Source organism: Procambarus clarkii, chromosome 64 (genome assembly GCF_040958095.1).
Source record: "Procambarus clarkii isolate CNS0578487 chromosome 64, FALCON_Pclarkii_2.0, whole genome shotgun sequence".
NCBI classification, from domain to species: Eukaryota; Metazoa; Arthropoda; class Malacostraca; order Decapoda; family Cambaridae; genus Procambarus; species Procambarus clarkii.
In genome coordinates, this window is record NC_091213.1 from 29,578,696 (window position 1) to 29,601,740 (window position 23,045).

At 44.9% G+C, this 23,045-nt stretch overlaps 3 protein-coding genes across 3 annotated transcripts in view; 1 reads left to right on the forward strand and 2 right to left on the reverse strand.

The window, feature by feature from the left end:
* The window catches only part of LOC138354825 (uncharacterized), a 269,019-nt gene extending 265,260 nt beyond the window's left edge, over window positions 1-3,759 (forward strand). The window contains exons 10-11 of the mRNA XM_069309325.1: window positions 1,346-1,613; window positions 2,950-3,759. Coding sequence (XP_069165426.1) covers window positions 1,346-1,613; window positions 2,950-3,644 — 963 coding nt within the window. The 3' untranslated portion in view covers window positions 3,645-3,759. The remainder of the gene's footprint in view (window positions 1-1,345; window positions 1,614-2,949) is intronic.
* A 229-nt stretch (window positions 3,760-3,988) lies between these two features.
* On the reverse strand, window positions 3,989-15,892 carry LOC138354826 (mucin-2-like). The gene is made up of 4 exons (XM_069309326.1): window positions 15,841-15,892; window positions 11,181-12,382; window positions 10,118-10,248; window positions 3,989-4,073 (listed from the first exon to the last, which is right to left on the reverse strand). The coding sequence occupies exons 1-4, from the start codon at window positions 15,890-15,892 to the stop codon at window positions 3,989-3,991; spliced, it is 1,470 nt and encodes a 489-aa protein (XP_069165427.1).
* A 149-nt stretch (window positions 15,893-16,041) lies between these two features.
* On the reverse strand, window positions 16,042-20,375 carry LOC138354827 (activating signal cointegrator 1 complex subunit 2 homolog). Its single transcript, XM_069309327.1, has 2 exons — window positions 20,367-20,375; window positions 16,042-16,482 (listed from the first exon to the last, which is right to left on the reverse strand). Exons 1-2 carry the CDS (start codon window positions 20,373-20,375, stop codon window positions 16,042-16,044), a joined length of 450 nt encoding a protein of 149 aa, XP_069165428.1.
* Between the last annotated feature and the right edge of the window lie 2,670 nt (window positions 20,376-23,045).

The window sequence follows — 23,045 nt, forward strand, 5'->3', positions numbered from 1 at the left end:
GGCTTAGAGTTTATTGGAGCTGTAGAGATATCGAATTTTAACAGTAACGGCATAATAACATACCATATATGTCGTATGTTTAAATGCATATGTTTTTATCGATTACTACAGAGGGTAGAGAGCTGTGAGTTCTGTTGTATATATACGTCATTTTTCCAAGTATATTTATACTGGAGCATATTAATTATTATTGCTCCCTGCCTTGGCGACCTTGGGGTGAGGACGGTTTAGAAAAGTGGGTCTGGGCACTAACTAGCTGGAATATAAGATTGTGGGAGAGATACGGAGAGTTGAGACATAACAACGTTTTGCAGAAAACCAAGAGCAGGTATCAGGTAAGCTGGCATGCAGTGTGAGTACCGAAGACAGGTGGTCAGCGATAATCTGACACAACTTTATTTGGTGTTTCTATGAAGTAGACTACAGCAAAGGTAGCTGCCTCCCTCTCCCAGGTGTTGGTGGAGTTTCCTATTATTTTAATGTAAGGAAGTAGGACGAGCTTCGTTTGTATTGGACAATGAGCCTCAGCTCCAGTATATACGTTACGCTTGGAGGTTTTGCCGGAGATAATTGAGTTACTCCGTTCTCACTCTACATGCAATACTTACTTGAAATCCAGGATTCCACCTGTCTACAATCAACAGATTGCCTGTTAGAACTGCATGTAGGTATTTCGCATCAATATCTAAAGTGGAGCCTGACGTCTGAGTCTGAGTCTGAGTCTTACTTCACTCTCTAGGATTCTCCACTTAATTATTGCTCTGAAAAAAAATAAAAATTATTTCCAACATGTTTGTGGATCATTAGTTTACTTAGTTTCCACATGTCTAATCTTGGTTAATTTACAGCACTTTCAAATAGCCTGTCATTGTTAACCTTGGCAATTCCATTGAATATTTTGGATGTCTTGATCACACCTCGTCTTTTTCTTCTATTAGTGAAGCTTTAGTGCCGAAAGAAGGTTTGCTTATAAGGGATTCGTGTGTTAGGTGTTGGGGAAGGGGGGGTGGGGTGGAATGTGTCGTGTGTATATGGGATGGGTGTGGAGGAGTATGTCTGTGTATATGGGATGGGTGTGGAGGAGTTTGTCTGTGTATGAAGGAATTCGGGGTTTGTTATAAGGATATGGTTTTGTGTGAGTGTATTTGCACTTTATTTGTTCATACCCACAAATAAATTACCCCTCCCCCCCCTCCCTTCCTACTCGTCAGTCTCGCCAGTGTGCTCGGAGCAACAGAAGTGGACTTGAGAATGGACTTGAGAAACACAATCGACTTGAGAATGGTCCAGGACGGACCGAAACGTCGTCGTCTCTTCAATTTCTAGTGTGTGGTCTGGTCAACAGAAGTGGACCTACGGCAGTGCCCGCGGACAACAAGTTAACGTCACCTGCGGCGTCGACGCCCACCCGGAAGCCCACACCTTCCGCTGGGCCTTCAACACCTCCACCGAAGTGGTCTACATCCCCAAGAACCGCACACACTTCCACCGTAACCGCAGCGTGATGGCCTACACGCCCAAGACGCACCACGACTTCGGCACGCTGCTCTGCTGGGCCGTCAACGAGGTGGGCCCGCAGCCCAAACCCTGCGTCTACCTGGTCGTCCCGGCGGGTGAGTGTGGGGGCAGTGGGGTGTTTGGGGGCCCTGGGGGAGGTGGAGGGCCTGACGTGTCTGGGGGAGGTGGAGGGCCTGACGTGTCTAGCGTAACTTTTTATTCAAATTTAATAAATATTATTATTTATTCTTTATACACGTATACTTGTATTTGTTTTTGTTTGTGGTGTTGAATATTTGTGTGTTAAAGGTTTTCATTTTGTTTTGACAACCTCTGTCATCAGTGACGATCTGTTACTGACTATCAATGAAGACTGAATAGGTTACTACGTCCATAATACAGGTAACTCAAAATGGAAGAAACAAAGAAAGTTATTTAATGCATATACACATAAGGGAGGATGTCTGTCAGTGCAAGGTTGGAAGCCAGAAGCCTGAATGAATGGTCTGGGGTACGGGACGGACATAGGCTAGTCGGGGTCGCGGCCAACAGTGACTTCACAACATCCCATCTAATATATGGTTTATTCTATGTTTAATATTTTCCCTATCCGCCTCGCTAAATACCAGACTCCATCCTCGCCAAGATTCATTAAGCATATTATTTGTATCATGTTTATATATTAGTTTGCCTTATGAAGTTTATTAATGGATGAAAAGTGTGTACATTAAAGACAGTAACAGTGACGAAGAGAAAGTGGTGAAGAGTAGAGAAGGTGACAGTGTGGGGAAGATGGTGAAGGTGGAGAAGATGGTGAAACATAGGAAAGAGGGTGAAGTTTAGGGAAGGTGATGGAGAGTGGTAGTGGGGAATATGGTAAAGGGTTGGGAAGGTTGTGAAGGGTAGAGAAGATGGTGAAGAGTTGGGAAAGTCATTGATGGGGAACCCAGCGCCACCTGGGTAGTAATGAAGGTTACAGAGATGAAGACAATATATAGTGAAGATAGTTACATTGATGAGGATGGTCGTGTGTAGTGTAGATCGTCGCAGGTTGTGAGTGTAGTCGTTAGTTTCAGTGACGATAGTTGTGAATAGCTAAGATGGTTATAGTGAGGATGATAGTGTGATGTAAGTATGATTTGTGATGGTCTTTTGTGGTTAAAATTTATATAATCATGATGGTTGTGAAGTGAAGATGGTTACAGAATTGAAAACATTTTCCCTCGCTTCCCAGTTCTTCTAATACTGGGAAGACGAAAGGATAAGGAAAGGGATGCAAGACACAATTGTGGAAGAGGTGAGAGAGACCGAGGCACAAGCCGGATACCCCCCCCCCCCCCCCCGCCACTCCCACTCATACATAAATATAAAACATGGTCTTCACAATGAAGACAAACAGCCATTGCGAGAGATTTTGTTGTATTCGTGTAATGTCCTAACGTGTGCCAACAGCTGTGCCGGAGCCGGTGCGCAACTGCAGCGTGTGGCACAACGCCAGCGCCGCCGGGGAGGTGGTGGTATCGTGCGAGGCCGGTTGGAGCGGCGGCCTCACGCAGACCTTCACGCTGGAGGTGCGCCAGTTGAAGTCGTCTGGTGAGGCGGGGGTGGTGGTGGGGGCCCAGGAGCAGCAGCACACCAAGCCCCACTTCACGGTGACTGGCCTCGCCCCTGGGACGGAGTACCAGCTCTCCGTCGGAGCCTGGAACTCCCAAGGAGCCGCCACAGCAACGGTCCTCCTCCACCACACGTCCATAGACGTCGCCGAGAGGCGTACCAGTGCAGCCGCAGCAGAGTCCTTCGGAGTCGATCTGAACCTGTTGACAGTGGCGCCAATAGTTGCGGTGGTGTCGGGAGCCGTGGCTTCCCTGGTGCTGTGTTCGGTGGTGCTGGCGCTGGTGATCCGCAGCCGCCTCACCCGCAGCAGGAACCACAGCCACAACCTAGCTTGCAACCAGCCAGGGGCCGTGTACGACAAGGCGGCGTCTCACGCCAAGAGCTGCGACGATGGGGGCTTCGACAGGCTTCAGCGGGAACCAGACCTAATACTGGTAAAAGGAGGTGAGTGTTGCCGAACTCCATGGCGATTTTCATCTTTATTTAGTGGAATTACACCTACATATGCATACACACGAAAATACGACACATAGAGGGGAAGCCCTTCATCCACAACTCGTATGGGCATTTTTGTAGAATCGATTAATCCGCTAAAGAGCGACGTATTAGTAAATTATTAAATCACTGTAATAGTATCGTTGTCTATGGAGTGGCCTTGATTACACATAGAAATCACACTAACGTGATGCATCAAATAAACAAATCCACAAGGGCCGTGACGAGGATTCGAACCTGCGTCCGGGAGCATCCCAGACACTGCCTTAATCGACTGAGTTACGACAGGGTAAAAGAGTTGAAACCGAAGTTCTACTGAACTTACTAGTAAGTTCAGTAGAATTTCGGTTTCAACTCTTTTACCCTGTCGTAGCTCAGTCGATTAAGGCAGAGTCTGGGATGCTCCCGGACGCAGGTTCGAATCCTTGTCACGGCCCTTGTGGATTTGTTCAGCGGCCATGATGTTGCTAGTGAAGCAAAACAATTATATTTTTACTGAGTGGTAAATCTAGTGAACGGGCTGGGAAGTGAGACAAATAAAACAGGAAGATAATAAACCTACGTGATTTTATTTTCATTAGGAAAGGGTTTTATTACTAAAAGCTAGAGGACAAGAACTTGTAACAGGTGACAAGCAATATTCCCCCAAGGGGTAGTTCTTGGACCACATACTGAATATGATACATGTATCATTAACTAAGAAACAACTAAACAGTTCTTAATTTCAATGTTTACAGATGAGGTAAAACTATGTATTTAAAAGCTGTAGACAGCTAAAATAAACTCTAATAGCTACTTGCTAGAGTAATCCAGCAAGTTTAAAGTTTAATCTTACCAACTTTAAACTAATAAAATAAAACGAAATTTTCCTGAGTTAAACACGATCCCCTAAATGTCTGCTGACACGATCACTAAATTACATGTCCCATCAGCTTTTAGGAGCCATATACTTTTAGGACCCTTACAATAAGCATTTCAGGACCTGATAGTTTAATCATGGGATAAACTATCGAGTGTGCATGATCTGCATGGACTGATCACATTGTCAAGCGCGGATGTGACAAAATCTTTTATTTTTTTATCCGAGAGCAACTAAGAATGGTCTAGAGAGATAAATCACATCACCGGAGGAGAGGAAAATCAAGAGACATTATTAAACATTACATAATTATGCGAGGCATTTCTTAGGTTGAGACTGGAACTGGTGACATGTTCATTTGCATGTTTCATTAAGATTGCTATTGTAAATTGTTTTATAAAAAATCTACACCAATTACTGTCGAGAACACATTTCCCAATTGAATGAATGAATGGTGGCAAACATTCAAGTTGCCCATGATGCAAGTCTCGGCTGGAACACTAGTGGTCTGAGCACAGGCTTGCCACAGGGCAGGTAAACTGGTCGACGTGGCACGGGACCAGAAGAATAAGCGCCAAACTTGGTTAGAGGTAACAACACAGGATGCATACTGGGATTCTAAAGAAAGTAAGAAAAAACTCAGGGAACTAGATATCCAACCCGTCCTCTTACAAATAACGTCGTTTTTCGCATGTATGCGCACTAAAGCTAAAAATTACCATAATAGGAAGTAGATGTGGCTCGCGAAAGTGACGTACTGTCCAGTTTTCTGTTTTGGGTCCTCTCGCTTAGTCTCTTAGGTTAGGAAAGGACACTTAAATTAATAGCTTTCATGACATTTTGAAACCTTAGGAGAACTTGCTGCTCTCCTAACCTACAAGAGGACACAAAACTTGCTGTTTTGGGTTCATTTCATTTGGAAAATTAATTTCCATTTTCTATTACGGTATTTTTTGACCGTAGTACATACGAATGAAAAGCGATGCTATTAGAAAGAGGACAGGTTGAGATATCAGGTACACTGGTCGCATCAAGATTAAAAGCCTGTGCCCGGCTGCATAGTTGTGATTTTAATTGTTGTTTCTACATTGACAGGAAGGGAGCAAGGGGAGCAGCATCCCGGAGCAGGATCCATCACCAGCGGTACTCCAGCTGCTGGCACCATGACGGTGAGTGTCGTTCCCATAGAACCATTCTTCCCAGTGTCATCATAGTGCCATCCAGACGTTCACTTACCCTCTCTACCACACACAACTATCAACATACCGTATCATTAATACCATTAGAATAAATAAAAGTGCAGAAGTGATTTTTTTCCTCTAGTTTATGTCTACCCAAACGCATTCTAGCTTATGCTTGAGTCAATCAGGCGATTCCACATCTATTATTCTTCCTGGTAATTTCTTCCATAAATAAACAACCATCTTTCCAAAAACGTTTGTTCAAGAATCTAGACTTGAAAACAATATATATAAATTCTTTCCAGATATATTTTGGACATGTCTATGTTTCTTTCTGGAAATGATCAACAAATCCATAAAATAGGAAATTTTATCAGGAAATCTATACATAGAAACAGCGATATTTGGGTTGCTAACAGGAAATCCCCAGCATGTGGGGCTGCTACTGCTGTGAGGCGAGCAATGTCGTGTTGTGTTGTTGCAGCAACTTGGTCTACCATGAGGCCATCCCAACTGGATTGCTTGTGGGCTTTTGAGGATGGTGGTTGAGGTGATGCGCCGAGAGGCCCACTCGGTGGCACAGTGTGTAAAGTTGAGATCGTGTACGCCTGCCAGCTGATGTAAGTAGGCAGGTAGAATTTACTTCACAAGGTAGTTGGATGCCGAAGAGGTGGACAGGAAGGCTGGTATAGCTATTTGCGTTGCTGTTCGAACTCCGAGGCCCCAATTCTTACGGGAAGAGACGCTTCCCGATGAAAGAAGCCTCTTTTGAGAGGCTTCCTTTTGAGAGGCTTATCCCATGATATATATATATATATATATATATATATATATATATATATATATATATATATATATATATATATATATATATATATATATATATATATATATATATATGTATATATATATATGTATATATATAACTGAAAACTCACACCCCAGAAGTGACTCGAACCAATACTGCCAGGAGCACATTGCGACTGGTGTACAGGGCACCTAATCCACTCGACCATCACGACTGGACAAAAGCTGATGGTAGCCGATGCTATTTACCCATCAGCCCGCCGGCACTCTGATGGCAATCTTGGGCATAGTATTTTACCAAATCACCTCATTCTTTGGGGCACACGTGAGGAATATAAATGCGAACTAGCCTGAATGGTCACCAGGCATACATGCAACTGAAAACTCACACCCCAAAAGTGACTCGAACCCAAACTGCCAGGAGCACTATGCAACTGGTGTACAGGGTCCCTTATCCACTCGACCATCACGACCGGACAAAAGTTGATGGTAGCCGAGGCTATTTGCCCATCGGCCCACCGACACTCTGATGGTAATCTTGGGCACAGCATTTTATCAAATCACCTCATTCTTTGGGGCACACATGAGGAACACAATTTGTGTTTGCATTTGTGTTCCTTGGGTTTTGTCTATTATGCGAGTGTTTTTGTTCAACATTTTTCTTGGCTAAAATCACTTGTGTTTTTTGTTCAAGCCAACACCAGCCAACACTTGTTGGCTGGCGAAAGGAAAATTATGAGGAGATGAGAAAATTCATAAAAAGAAATACCGTGGGATACAAAACTCAGAACTAAGACCGTACAAGATATGATGGACTATGTGCCCCAAAAGTGTCGTGAGGCAGTAAAGAGGTTTTTTCCCAACCCTAAAGACAAAAAATGAGAAGGAAAAGAAAAATCCATAGTTTAATAGGACATGTATATAAGCAATGGAAGGAAAGAAAGAAAAGGCTGCAGAGGAACTTCCGAAATAACAGAACAGCAGGAAGCAGAAAGAGAGATACACCAGAGAGTCAGGAATGAGTATGTCAGTGTGAGAAGAGAAGCAGAGATACAGTATGTAAATGATATAGCAAATGAAGCCAAAACTGAACCAAAACTGCTCCACTCTCACATCAGAAGGAAAACAACAGTGAAAGAACAGGTGATGTAACTTAAAATGGGCGAGGACAGGTACACAGAGAATGAAAAAGAGGAGTGTGAAGAACTCAACAAGAGATTCCAGGAGGTCTTCACAATAGAACGAGGTGAAGTCCTTGAGCTAGGTGGGGTGGCAGTAAACCAGGAGGCCTTGGAAGGGTTTGATATATCCAGAGATGAGGTCAAGAGGCATCTGTTTTCTCTGGACGTGAGAAAGGTTGTTGGTCCTGACGGAATCTCACCATGGGTTCCTCTATCTTGAGGTTATCTTGAGATGATTTCAGGGCTTAGTGCCCCTGCAGCCTGGCCCTTGACCAGGCCTCCACCCCCAGGAAGCAGCCCGTGACAGTTGACAAACTCCCAGGTACCTATTTACTGCTAGGTAACAGGGGGAATCAGGGTGAAAGAAACTCTGCCCATTGTTTCTCGGCGGCGTCCAGGATCGAACCCGGGACCACAGGATCACGCGTCCAGTGTTCTGTCTGCTCAGCCACCGGCTCCCCTACTGAAGAGTATGCAGAAGTACTTTGCTTGCCACTCTCTGCTGTGTATAGTAGGTCACTGAAGACGGGAGACTTACCAGAAATATGGAAGACGGCTAATGTAGTCTCAATATTCAAAAAGGTTGACAGGCAAGAGGCACTGAACTTCAGGCCTGTGTCTTTAACTTGTATACCATGCAAGGTGATGGAGAAGATCGTGAGAAAAAACTAGTAACACATCTGGAGAGAAGGGTCTCCGTGACTACCCATCAACATGAGAACGGCCTTTAGAAGTTTGTGTAAGGAATAATTTAGAATCTTGTGTAAGGAATCATTCAGAACCTTGTATACCACGCATATCAAACCAATCCAGGAGCATGCAGCTCCAGCATGGAGACCAAATGTCATCAAGCATAAACCTAAATTGGAGAATATTCACAGGTTTGCAATCAGATTAATGCCGGAACTGAGGGGCATGAGGAGAGACTACTGGAATTAAACCTCACGTCGCTGGAAGACAGAAGAGTTAGGGGGGATATGATCACCACATACAAGATTCTCAGAGGAATTGACAGGGTAGATAAAGACAGGCTATTTAACACAAGGGGCACATGCACTAGGGGACACAGGTGGAAATTGAGTGCCCAAATGAGCCAAAGAGATAATAGAAAGAACTTTTTTTAGTGTCAGAGTGGTTGACAAATGGAATGCATTAGGCAGTGAAGTGATGGAGGCAGACTCCATACCCAGCTTCAAATATAGATATGAGAGAGCCCAGTAGGCTCAGGAACCTGAACATTAGTTGATTGACAGTTCAGAGGCGAGTCCAAAGAGCCAGAGCTCAACCCCCGGAAGCACAAATAGGTGAGTACATATATACATACATACACAAATACAAACATACATATGTGTGTATATCACAAAGAAATTAACACGGAATGAACAATGTCAGAACACGAAGGAAGGCGGACAGGAGTATACGTAAGTACTCTCGCATATAATAATACGTCTTCAGACGGATGGATTTACAATAGAGTTGTGTGGATATTGGCAGGAATGAGGTAAGGTGAGAAACAATGTCTTTGTTCTCAAACATAAGAGAATAATGATATAAGAGAATATTATTAAGATATTATTGGGATAAATGTGTATCAACGCTCCTACTCAATTTTTTTTTAATTGATCAATAAAAAATAGACCAAAATTATAAAAAACACTACTAATGTTTAAATTTCAAATCTCTGTATGTTCTCCCTACAGTGAACCCGTTACAGTTTTTACAATGTATTTTGTAAATGACACAACTATCACTACGAGGAGTTTTTCTAACTAATAGTTTTCCAATAGTATTTTTGTAATTAAGCAATACATGTATATCAAACAGTGTCAAGAAAACAAAAAATATTGTCAAGGCCTTGACAATATTTTCGAGCACAGAAAAATATGGTAAACATAAAATTTTTTTGGGACGAACTTTCTCACTGCATATTATTATAATATGTACGACGTGCTTTGCTACGGCAAACTTCTCCAAAAATCAGTGGATAACAAAGCTTGAGACCAATAGAATCAATATTTTCAGACTCTTTTAAGAATTCTGGACTAACTACCCGAAGAGCTCTTAGATACATAGAGGAAATGTTTTATTGTTTCACATTGTATCTATGCTCCGAGAACTAATGAACATAAGATAAATTATTCGTAGGCTTTCTGTAAACACTAAACTTTAGTGAAAAATCTTCCCTATGAATATGTGTATCTAAGAATGACAAACATTTATCAATTTCAGTCTCCATAGTAAATTTTGTAGAGGTGATTTGATCATCAAGTTTAGCTAAAAATTCGCCTGTATTTACATCTGTAGGCCACATACACAAAATATCTTCAACATATCTGAACCATGGAATGATTTCAAGGGTAATTTTAAAACAACTTTCTTTTCGAAGAATTCCATGTACAAATTTGAAAGCAGTGGCGATAATGGATTCCCCATTGCTATTCCAAAAGTCTATAAATAATACTCATTATTAAAAGTAAATTTACATTCTTTTTTTACATAGCTTAACGAGATTGATAATAATATCAGCAGGCAGAGGTTTAACTGCCTGGTTTAAAGGTTTAACATGGTTCGCTAGTTGATGAGAAAGGTAATCAAGAATATCATCAACTGGAACCTTAGGAAACAAAAACCAACATCAAAACTAAGTAACTTTATATCAGGATTGATTGGAACACCTCATTGGATAGTTAGGCTTATGCGTCTTGACAAGGCCATAGAGATATGGCAGTGAAGGAGATGAGGGACTAAATTGATTAAGAAGATCTTTATGGTTTCTTAAAACTTCCTCGAGCTGCTATTGAAGGATTTGATGATGTCATCAAGAGGATTTTTCCTGAGTTTTGTGTATGTTGAGGAATCTTGGAGATCATTCATTTTGGAAATATATTTCTTCTTGTTTAAAATAAAAACAGTGTTGAATTTGTCAGCCTTTGTTATGTGAATGGAGGGGTCGGCATTTAACTTTTAACTGTGAGCCCCCCCCCCCTGCCCTCTGAACCATTCAGGCAAATTGTTTGTTTGAGAAGTCAACACTGAACCATAAACAATACCTTTAACCATGTTTAAGCTTTGTTGAGAGAGAATGTTTTGGTTCTCAAGCTGTATCGATGAATTAAAAATCTTAATCGTAGAGGGTTGGTTTGAAATGGCAAATGACATCCCATAACCCAAAGCAGTAACCGCATTTTCACTTAACGGTTTTGATGACAAATTCATCACATTGTAATAGGCTTCATCCATCAGCGATGGATGAAATTTTGTAAATGTCTGTAGATTTTCATCCCTCAGTCGGCTTCTTTCGTAACCATCTTCGCCACTCTACTAGTGAAAGCACAATGCACTTGCACCCGTCTCAAGTTTCTGAAGCAATGTCTTAGTGAGCAAGTTGTACCCGAGTCTCTGCTACCTGTCCGTCTTATCAAATTAGGTGATCAACCGTTCAGGGATTTCTGTGTTATTATTAAAAAAAAAACACATTGAAGTTACAAAAACAAGTGAACGTTTTGTTTTCAATAACTTGGACACACCAAAAATAAACTTCCAGACCTTCTGACTGGAAAAGTTGTCTGATGGATGAGATCTATCCACCGTCCCCGTGGATGGTACGCACACCTTAAGTGTTGGGCACACCTTAAGTGTTGGTGTTGCGCACACCTTAAGTGTTGGGCACACCTTAAGTGTTGGTGTTGCGCACACCTTAAGTGTGGGTGTTGGGCACACCTTAAGTGTTGGGCACACCTTAAGTGTTGGTGTTGGGCACACCATAAGTGTTGGTGTTGGGCACACCTTAAGTGTTGGTGTTGGGCACACCTTAAGTGTTGGTGTTGGGCACACCTTTAGTGTGGGTGTTACGCACACCTTCAGTGTGGGTGTTGCGCACACCTTAAGTGTGGGTGTTGCGCACACCTTAAGTGTTGGTGTTGCGCACACCTTAAGTGTGGGTGTTGCGCACACCTTAAGTGTTCGTGTTGCGCACACCTTAAGTGTGGGTGTTGCGCACACCTTAAGTGTTGGTGTTGCGCACACCTTAAGTGTTGGTGTTGCGCACACCTTAAGTGTTGGTGTTGCGCACACCTTAAGTGTGGGTGTTGCGCACACCTTAAGTGTGGGTGTTGCGCACACCTTAAGTGTGGGTGTTGGGCACACCTTAAGTGTGGGTGTTGTGCACACCTTAAGTGTGGGTGTTGCGCACACCTTAAGTGTTGGTGTTGCGCACACCTTAAGTGTGGGTGTTGCGCACACCTTAAGTGTGGGTGTTGGGCACACCTTAAGTGTGGGTGTTGCGCACACCTTAAGTGTGGGTGTTGCGCACACCTTAAGTGTGGGTGTTGGGCACACCTTAAGTGTGGGTTTTGCGCACACCTTAAGTGTGGGTGTTGCGCACACCTTAAGTGTGGGTGTTGCGCACACCTTAAGTGTGGGTGTTGCGCACACCTTAAGTGTGGGTGTTGGGCACACCTTAAGTGTGGGTGTTGCGCACACCTTAAGTGTGGGTGTTGCGCACACCTTAAGTGTGGGTGTTGGGCACACCTTAAGTGTGGGTTTTGCGCACACCTTAAGTGTGGGTGTTGCGCACACCTTAAGTGTGGGTGTTGCGCACACCTTAAGTGTGGGTGTTGCGCACACCTTAAGTGTGGGTGTTGCGCACACCTTAAGTGTGGGTGTTGCGCACACCTTAAGTGTGGGTGTTGCGCACACCTTAAGTGTGGGTGTTGGGCACACCTTAAGTGAAAGCTTAGCTGGTAAATCTCTCGCATCATCGGAGATTCATCTAATTTGCATAAATTCAATAAAGCCATCACGCTGCCGTCAGCCGGGCTGACAGCTGACGGAGGAACGTAACAATCGTCAGATGAATCTTGGCTCTATTTTTTTTAGAGGGGGGGGGGGAACTATCAGGGAAAGCGCCAAGCCATTATGACTATATAGCACTGGGAAGGGGTCAGGATAAGAATTTGGGATGGGACGGGAGGGAGGGAATGGTACCCAACCACTTTGGACGGTCAGGGATTGAACGCCGTTCTGCATGATGCGAGATCGTCGCTCTACCGTCCTGCCCAAGTGGTGGGGCAGTGGGGGGGGGGGGGGAACAGATGTAATTATGATATGTGCGGCAAGCCTTCGTGATATGTTCTAGGATCATACTGCTGTCTCTCGCCTGACAGCTGAGTGGACAGCACTTCGGATTTGTAGTACTGAGGTTCCGGGTTCGATCCCCGGTGGAGGCGGAGACAAATAGGCAAAAAGTTTCTTTCACCCTGATGCTCCGGTTTACCTAGCAGTAAATAGGTACTTGGGAGTTAGACAGCTGCTACGGGCTGCTTCCTGGGGGTAGGGGATGTAACAAAAAGGAGGCCTGGTCGAGGACCGGGCCGCGGGGACGCTAAGCCCCGAAATCACCTCAAGATAACCTCAAGAAGGATAACCTCTGCTATCATACAATGGAGTGTAATTTTAATACACAGTCGACCACAATGTACAAATTTTGGGAATTCTAGAACAGCTTACAACTCGGTAATATTGATGCTTTCTAGGACTTTACAATGTGTTAGGTTAGGTTAGGTTAGGATAGGTTTGGTTAAGTTACGATAAGTTTGGTTAGGTTAGGTTAGGATAGGTTTAGCTAGGTTAGATTAAGTTAGGCTAGGTTACGTTACGTTGCGTTTGGTTACGTTATATGTCAGGTGAGATTACATTGCATAAGGTAAGAAAAGTTAGGTTATCTTACATTGGGTAAGGAATGTTATGTAGGTAAGAAGGGTAAGTAAGGTTACGTTTGGTATGGAAAGTCATTTTACGTAGGAAAGGAAGATTAGGTTAGGATGTGTTACATTTGGTAAGGATAATTAGGTTGTGCTACATTAGGTAAAGATAGGTTGTCTTACATTTGGTAAGGATAGTTAGGTTGTCTTACATTACGTAAGATTTTATTTATGCAGAATATTTTCACTTCTCCCAAGAAATTACAGCACAATTTCTGATATATACGGCTTCAGTGATGCACAGAACAGTAACATCCGATAGGCACACAACTATGTTACATTAGTTTAGTCTGTGCCTCCAGGTACAGCAGCAACAGGCGAGGTAGGATATATCTACCCACTATCCCCCCATACAGGCTACGCTTTCGTGGTCTTTAAGGATGAATTACATTAGGTTTAATGTCTGGTTGGTCTGGTTAAAGATAGACTAGCTAGGCTAGTATGTGGGACGAGCCTAGTAATGTTCCATTAGATTGTTAACCTAGATCAGGAGCAGGTAGGAACTGGGCCGAGTCGCCACGTAACTTTCCTAACTTAACTCACCGAGAAAGTTCACAAAAAGCTTGGCTAATTGCATGATACTAGTTATGAATTAAGAAACTCGAGTTAATACCACTTAAATAGTTCACCTGGAAAACCAAAGGTAATATATCATATGTTTGGATTTTAGATGTTTTGGGTTTTATAACTTGTCTTGGAGCAACATGCACAAAACAAACAATTATGTCCTGTATAGAAACATTGTGATGCACTCGTGATTAAAACACTTCACGAGCGCTGTTGGAATATTATTGTGTTCTGCATATACACATGGTGTAATGAAATGTAATTGTTGTTATCCACGAACGAACACAGGTTAAATTATTCTGGTCAATAAAAATTAAAAAGGTTCAGGAGGCCTATTGGCCTGAGTTATGCAGGCCCTACGTACACACACACACGAACACACACATAATGTTTCTTATATTCTTTCTTAATTCTTATGTTTCTTTCAACAAACTCAAATTCTTTGAGTGTCTTAATTCTTAATGAAGATAGATGTAGGGAGCAGGAGGCCAGTTACAAGGTATCATTTGGGAGATGAAATTCTTCAAGAGTCAGAGAGAGAGAAAGACCTGGGGGTTGGTATCACGCCAGACCTGTCCCCTGAAGCCCATATCAAGAGGATAACATCAGCAGCATATGCCAGGTTAGCTAACATATGAACGGCATTTAAACATTTGCGTAAGGAATCATTCAGAATTTTGTATACCACCTTTGTCAGACCAGTCCTGGAGTATGCAGCCCCAGCATGGAGTCCATACTGAGTCAAGCATAAGATTAAACTGGGAAAGGTTCAAAGGTTTGCCACCAGACTAGTTCCCAGGCTGAGAGGTATGACCTACCAGGAGAGACTACGGGAATTAAACCTCACGTCGCTGGAAAACAGAAGAGTTAGGGGGACATGATCACCACGTACAAGATTCTCAGAGGAATTTACAGAGTAGATAAAGACAGGCTATTTAACACAAGCGGCACAAACGCACTATGGGACACAGGTGGAAATTGAGTGCCCAAATGAGCCACAGAGATATCAGAAATAATTTTTTTTTAGTGTCAGAGTGGTTGACAAATGGGATGCATTAAGCAGTGATGTGGTGGAGGCTGACTCCATACACAGTTTCAAGTGTAGATATGATAGAACCCAATAGGCTCAGGAACCTAACACCAGCTGATTGACAGTTGAGAGGAGGGACCAAAGAGCCAGAGCTCAACCCCCGCAAGCACAAATAGGTGAGTACATAAGAAAGAAGGTAACTGCAGAACGTCTATTGGCTCATACGAGGGAGATCCTATTTATATCCACCAAAACTCATTCATATATATGTCTAACCTACGCTTCTATTATGTTACGCAATGATTGGGTCCGCAAATCAACAATCCTGTTACCAAACCAGTATTTACCAAGTTCTTTCCTAAATTACGGCACGACTATACCAAAGGAAACAAAGAATTAGTATAAATTGGAATGCCCATTCATCCACTTGTACACCTCTATCATGTCACCCCCCTAGTTCTTCGCTTTTCAAGAGAATGGAATTTAAGCTTTGTCAATCTTTCTTTATATGACATGTTTCTAATTTGAGGGATTAATTTTGTCATCCTACGCTGGACGCGTTCTAGTGAATTTAAATCCATTCTATAGTACGGCGATCAAAACTGAACTGCATAATCTAAATGGGGCCTAACCAGAGCAAGATATAGCTGAAGAACAACACCAGGTGTCTTATTACTAACACTTCGATTACTAAATCCCAGTGTCCTATTTGCCTTATTACGAACATTTATGAATTGATGTTTTGCTTTTAACTCCCAGATCTCTTTCACAATCTGACCTCGCAATCTCAACACCATCTAGCTCGTATCGTGTAACACTATCATCATTACCTAGCCTCAAACTTTACATTTGTCGGCATTAAACTGCATCTGCCAATCATTTGACCATTTAAAAACCATGTTTAGATCGTGTTGAAGTGATAGTGAGTCTTTTCCGTGTTTATTTCCCTTCTGATTTTTTAATCATCGGAAAACTTGCAAATATTGCTGCTCAAACTTGAATCTAAATCATTTATATATTTTATGAAGAACTGGCGCTTCTGATGCTCTTATCGCTCTTGGCGCTCCTGGAAGTTCTGGCATTCCGGGTGCTCCTGGCTCTCCTGGGGTAACAGGCGCTCCTGGCGCTCCCGGGGCTTCTGGGCCTCCTGGCGCTCCTGGGGCTCTAAGGGCTCTTGGCGCTCCTGGTGCTCTTGGGGCTCCTGGTGCTCTTGGGGCTCCTGGTGCTCTTGGGGCTCCTGGCGCTCCCGGGGCTTCTGGGCCTCCTGGCGCTCCTGGGGCTTCTGGGCCTCCTGGCGCTCCTGGGGCTTCTGGGCCTCCTGGCGCTCCTGGGGCTTCTGGGCCTCCTGGCGCTCCTGGTGCTCTTGGGGCTCCTGGCGCTCCTGGTGCTCCTGGTGCTCTTGGCGCTCCTGGTGCTCTTGGGGCTCCTGGCGCTCCTGGTGCTCCTGGTGCTCTTGGCGCTCCTGGTGCTCTTGGCGCTCCTGGCGCTTCTGGTGCTCCTGGTGCTCTTAGGGCTCCTGACGCTCCTGGTGCTCCTGGTGCTCTTGGCGCTCCTGGTGCTCTTGGGGCTCCTGGCGCTCCTGGTGCTCCTGGTGCTCTTGGCGCTCCTGGTGCTCTTGGGGCTCCTGGCGCTCCTGGTGCTCCTGGTGCTCTTGGCGCTCCTGGTGCTCTTGGCGCTCCTGGCGCTTCTGGTGCTCCTGGTGCTCTTGGGGCTCCTGGCGCTCCTGGTGCTCCTGGTGCTCTTGGCGCTCCTGGTGCTCTTGGGGCTCCTGGCGCTCCTGGTGCTCCTGGTGCTCTTGGCGCTCCTGGTGCTCTTGGGGCTCCTGGCGCTTCTGGTGCTCCTGGTGCTCTTGGGGCTCCTGGCGCTTCTGGTGCTCCTAGGGCTCCTGGCGCTCCTGGTGCTCCTGGTGCTCCTGGTGCCCCTGGCACTTCTGGCGTACAGACCCCAGGTCGTGCACGATGGCGAGCGGACCCGAGGTCGTACACCCTGACGAGCACAGCCGAGGTCGTACACCCTGGCGAGCAGACCCCAGGTCGTACACCCTGGCGAGCAGACCCCAGGTCGTACACCCTGGCGAGCAGACCCCAGGTCGTACACCCTGGCGAGCAGACCCCAGTTCGTACACCCTGGTGAGCAGACCCCAGGTCGTACACCCTAGCGAGCAGACCCCAGGTCGTACACCCTGGCGAGCAGACCCCAGGTCGTACACCCTGGTGAGCAAACCCCAGGTCGTACACCCTGGCGAGCAGACCCCAGGTCGTACACCCTGGCGAGCAGACCCCAGTTCGTACACCCTGGCGAGTAGACCCCAGGTCGTACACCCTGGCGAGCAGACCCCAGGTCGTACACCCTGGCGAGCAGACCCCAGGTCGTACACCCTAGCGAGCAGACCCCAGGTCGTACAACCTGGCGAGCAGACCCCAGGTCGTACACCCTGGCGAGCAGACCCCAGGTCGTACACCATTGCGAGCAGACCCCAGGTCGTACACCCTGGCGAGCAGACCCCAGGTCGTACACCCTGGCGAGCAGACCCCAGGTCGTACACCCTGGCGAGCAGACCCCAGGTCGTACACCATGGCGAGCAGACCCCAGGTCGTGCACTGGGTCCATACAGCCCTTATCTTCAGTCTGGCAAGACGTACCTTAGACGCCAAGAATTTTGCGTGCACGAAAATCTTGCATATAAATCTAGCAGTTGTTTTTCAACTGGTGCTCCTAGTGTGCTTGTCCTGGTGTGCTTGACAAAACACATTGAGCCTCATAGGATATCGTCAGTCACGGATGCATCAAGGTACACCCTAGTGGCTGAGAGGAGAGCACTGATTTAGAGTTCTGAAAAAAAAGATAAAAATATCTGCTTGGTGGAGGTGGCAGAGAGTGAAGTTATCGACAACATGCATAATGTATGAGGAGCCGCACCTGGCTGGTAGCTAAACCTACACACACACACACACAAAGGGAAAACATGACAAACGCGCATACATACTACACACACACACCTGGAACTGAATAACCTAGCCAGTTCCATTGCGTGGCCCCAGTTCAAGACTGCAGCGTAATATAAGCAGTCCGTGGGGCAGGTGTTGTGTATGAACAAGGGGGTGAACGGACACCTACTTCACTGCATGATGCAGGCGGTCAATTATGGTAATTACACGGCACTGAAAACAACTACCATTTTAGGAGTTTAATCAGAATGACAACTTATTAAAACACTGCATATAAAAACACCAAAATAAAGATAAAACACGAGTTTTATCTCGATATTTTATCTCTTTTATATCCTTTTTATCTCGAGTTTTATCTGGATAAGACGAGATAAAACACCTAAATTATTGGGATCGTCTCAAAGCTCTCAAAATGTACTCTGTAGGAAGGAGACGAGAGAGATACCAAATAATATACACATGGGAAATACTGGAGGGTCAGGCCCCAAATCTACACAGTAAAATAACAACGTACTGGAGTGAACGATATGGAAGAAAATGCAAGATTTAACCAGTGAAGAGCAGAGGTGCCATAGGCACAATCAGAGAACACTGTATAAACATCAAAGGTCCGCGGTTGTTCAACGTCCTCCCAGCGACTATAAGAAATATTACCGGAACAACCGTGGACATCTTCAAGAGAAAACTGGACTGTTTTCTAAGAGAGGTTCCGAATCAGCCGGGCTGTGTTGGGTATGTGGGTCTGCGGGCCGCTGCAAGCAACAGCCTGGTGGACCAAACTCTCACAAGTCGAGCCTGGCCTCGGGCCGGGCTTGGGGAGTAGAAGAACTTCCAGGGTCCCATGAAGCAGGTAGCAGTCACTATAGGCACTTTAGCCCGTTTATAGTAATAAGAAAAATATTTATAATACTTGAAACGAATTTACCGGTGTTTTGAAAATCAACTTTTGTAATTGGACTGTATGACATTTTTTAAGACGTCATAAAAGATTCCAGGTGACTTTATATATAGGGTTGACTATTGTCAATTGTATAAAATAACTGGTCAGAATAAGACAGAATTACAGTTTGGATTATAGACAAGTCTTTCCATGGAATCAGTAGAAGTAGTAGCGGTCCCGAGCACTTAACGGGCACATCTCCACCACCACTAAGTGTATAACTTCCACATTCCACTCCATACTCCACACTCCAGTGCTGACCTTGTTAAAGACGGAGATGGTCTCCACAGGTGAACATGTCTGGAGGCCAGACCCCGCCGCCCTGATGGTATAGTGAGCGGCTGCAAGTTGATACAGCCGTCACAGATACGAGTTGTGAAAATATCTTAGAAACTCTTATATCATTAAGAGAGTTCATGCATAATGTTGTGTATAAAACATTTCAAACATAAAATCCAGGACATGATTAGGCGGAGGATATGCAGAAGGGGGTGAAGCTGATGGTAACTGAGTAATGTTGAAGATTACATGGCCCTTTTTTAGAGCATGAAACCGTGATTTAAGTCTCGTTAACGGGTGTTGAAGTGCAGTTTAATCCCCGTGTGTATCATGCTATATTATAGTCTATGGCATTTATATATTTTATAAAAATATATTAAAACTAGGCAAACCAAAACAACAACAAGAGAACTGGAGACCAATACAAACTCCAGTCGCCGAGAGGCAATCACCAGGCTTGTTCTGTGCGGAATTGACGATTTTTGCATACTATTCGGACAACCTTTGTGATCAAAATGTAAATACATACAATAGGTCTTATACGAGAGTGAGCCGGCGAGAGGCGATACAACCGTCCAGGAATTCCAACACACACACACACACACACACACACACACACACACACACACACACACACACACACACACACACACACACACACACACACACACACACACACACACACACACACACACACACACACACACACACACACACACACACACACACACACACACACACACACACACACTCACTTGCTGTCTCTCTCTCTCTCTCTCTCTCTCTCTCTCTCTCTCTCTCTCTCTCTCTCTCTCTCTCTCTCTCTCTCTCTCTCTCTCTCTCTCTCTCTCTCTCTCTCTCTCTCGCTCGCTCTCTCTCTCTCTTTTTCTCTCACTTCCTCTCTGCCCCTCCCTCTGGCTAACCCTATCAAAACATATCAGGGAAAGGGACAAAGATGGCAGGAGGTCGCACCAGGGACACAGTGAGTAGTCAATCTGACCAAGTGAAAGAAATGCTAGACCAAGTTTGGGAGGAATTCAGGAAGGAGATGCATGAAATGAAGAATACAATTAACAACCTGCAAAGTGAGCTGACAGCAGCAAAGGAGAAGATCAAATCCCTCACAGAAAAATAATGAGACTGAGCATCAATTAATCATCCAAAGGAAAGATGGAATTGGCGCATTGGAGGGAAATGCCTCTGTACCTGAAACATTTGCGGAAATACTGAGAAAAGGCTCAGAAGCAATGGACACAGTGAGGGAGGTAACCATGCAAGCAGCTACCTCTGAGGAAGCAGCAAGGCGCACCAGTCAGCTGCTGAAAAGAAAAAGATCAGTGGTAGTTGTAGGCATCAAAGAACAGGAAGGATCCATTAGGCAAGAATGGAATAGCAAGGACAGAAAGGCAGTAAATGGGATACTAAAGGGGTTAAAGATGGAAGGGGCTGAACAAAATATTGAGAAGGTTTTCAGGTTGGGCTGGTACAACAAGGACAGAGACTGCCTAGTGAAGACTGTGTTTACAAACGAGAACAGGAAGGAGGTTATTCAAGAAAGGAAGAGTCATCTGCAGTATGTGGAGGAATACAATGAAGTATTCTTCCAGAGGGACAGGACGAAGGAGAAGAGAGCCAGGGCAGCAGGGGCAAGGAGGAAGCGCAGGGAGAGAGAAGTAAGCCAGGAAATCACAGTCCCAAACACACCAGTCCCAGAAACATGACGGGGAACCAACAACCAGCATCCCAGCAACACCAGAGGGGGAGGGAAACACCACCACTCCTCCTCTGCATAGAAATCCTCCCTACCACTCACCCTACCTGCCCCCACTAAAATGTTCACTCAGCCCTCCCTCTCCGTCCCATTCCGGCCCTGTCACCCCTCCCCCATTCCCACCATGTTGCCCCTCCCCCTTCATCCCGTCCTATCCCTCGTTCCTCCTATCCCACTACCTCCTTACCCCCCCCCATACCCTACCTGTCCTCCTTCCCTTGAACCCCCACCCCACATCCCAGAATCCACTGAGACCCTGTTAACCACCTCACAGTTCTTCACACCTATTGAATAGCTTCCTCCACCAGCAGAACGCTCACCAAGATGGGGACAAGAGAATGAACACAAGAAAGTGAGCTTCAAGGCAATGTACACTAACATAGATGTGATTACGAATAAAACAAGTGAGCTTGGAGAATGGGCACTAGAGGAAATCCCTTACATAATAGCACTCAAAGAAGCAAAGCTAACGAAAACCATAACAAACGCGGTGTTTCCACAGGACTACTATGTAGTGAGGAAAGAGAGAGAAGGGAGAGAAGGAGGTGGTGCAGCTTTGCTGGTAACCCCCACCAAACGACAGAAGACCCAGACAGGAATATGATAGAAACAACATGGCCACCATCAATATAATAGAGAGAGCAGTTTCTGTAGCTAGCAGGAACGGATCCGGACTACTAATCATGAGAGACTTCAACCACGGGAAGATAGACTGGGAGAACAGAGACCCACATGGAGGACCGGACACATGGAGTGCTATGCTGCTGGACGTAGCAACAAAAAACATTCTAAGCCAACATATCAAGGGACCGACAAGAATGAGAGGAGAGGATGAACCTGCTATGCTTGATCTGATATTTACCCTAAATGAATTGGATATAAGGGAAGTTCAGTTGGAAGCCCCCCTTGGAAATGAGTGATCACAGTGTATTGATCTTTGAGTACCTGGTAGAACTAGGAATTATCTCCCCCAAAAAATAAGTGGGAAAAAAGGTCTGGCGTATCGAAAGGGAAATTATGAGAGATGAGAAAATTCCTTAGGGATATACCCTGGGACACAGAACTCAGAACTAAGTCTGTACAAGACATGATGGACTATGTCACCCAATAGTGTCAGGAAGCAGTAAACAGGTTTATCCCAGCCCGACAGGAAAAAACAGAGAAGCAAAAGAATGACCCGTGGTTCAATAGGGCATGTATGAAAGTAAAGGAACTGAACAAAAGGACGTGGAGGAACTTCTGAAATAACAGAACACCAAAAATCAGAGAGAGAGATACCAGAACACCAGAAATGACTATGTTAGTGTGAGAAGAGAATCTGAGAAAAGGTATGAAAATGATATAGCTAATAAAACCAAGACCGAACCAAGGTAGTACACAGTCACATCAGGAGGAAAGGAACAGTGAAGGAACAGGTGATGAAACTTAGAACGGGTGAGGACAGGTATACAGAGAATGACAAAGAGGTGTGTGAAGAACTCAACAAGAGGTTCCAGGACGTCTTCACAATAGAACAAGGAGAGGTCACTGCACTAGGAGAGGTGGCAGTAAACCAGGCGGCCTAGGAAGGGTTCGAAATTACAAGACATGAGGTCAAGAGGCACCTGTTGGATCTGGACGTGAGAAAGGCTGTTGGGCAGGACAGAATCTCATCATGGGTATTGAAAGAGTGTGAAAGAGCGCTTTGCTTGCCATTCTCCATAGTGTATAGTAGGTCACTGGAAACGGGAGACCTACCAGAAATATGGAAGACGGGTAATGTAGTCCCAATATACAAATAGGGTGACATACAAGAGGCACTGAACTACAGGCCAGTGTCCTTAACGTGTATACCATTCAAGGTAATGGAGAAGATCGTGAGAAAAAAACCTAGTATCACATCTGGAGAGAAGGGACTTCGTGAAAATCCATCATCATGGGTTCAGGGAGAGTAAATCTTGCCTTACAGGCTTAACACAAGTCTACGATCAGGTTACAAAGATTAAGCAAGAAAAGAAGGATGGGCGGACTTCATTTTTTTTTTTGACTGTCGGAAAGCCTTTGACACAGTATCCCATAAAAGGCTGATGCATAAGCTGGAGATACAGGAAGGAGTAACTGGTAGGGCGCTCCAG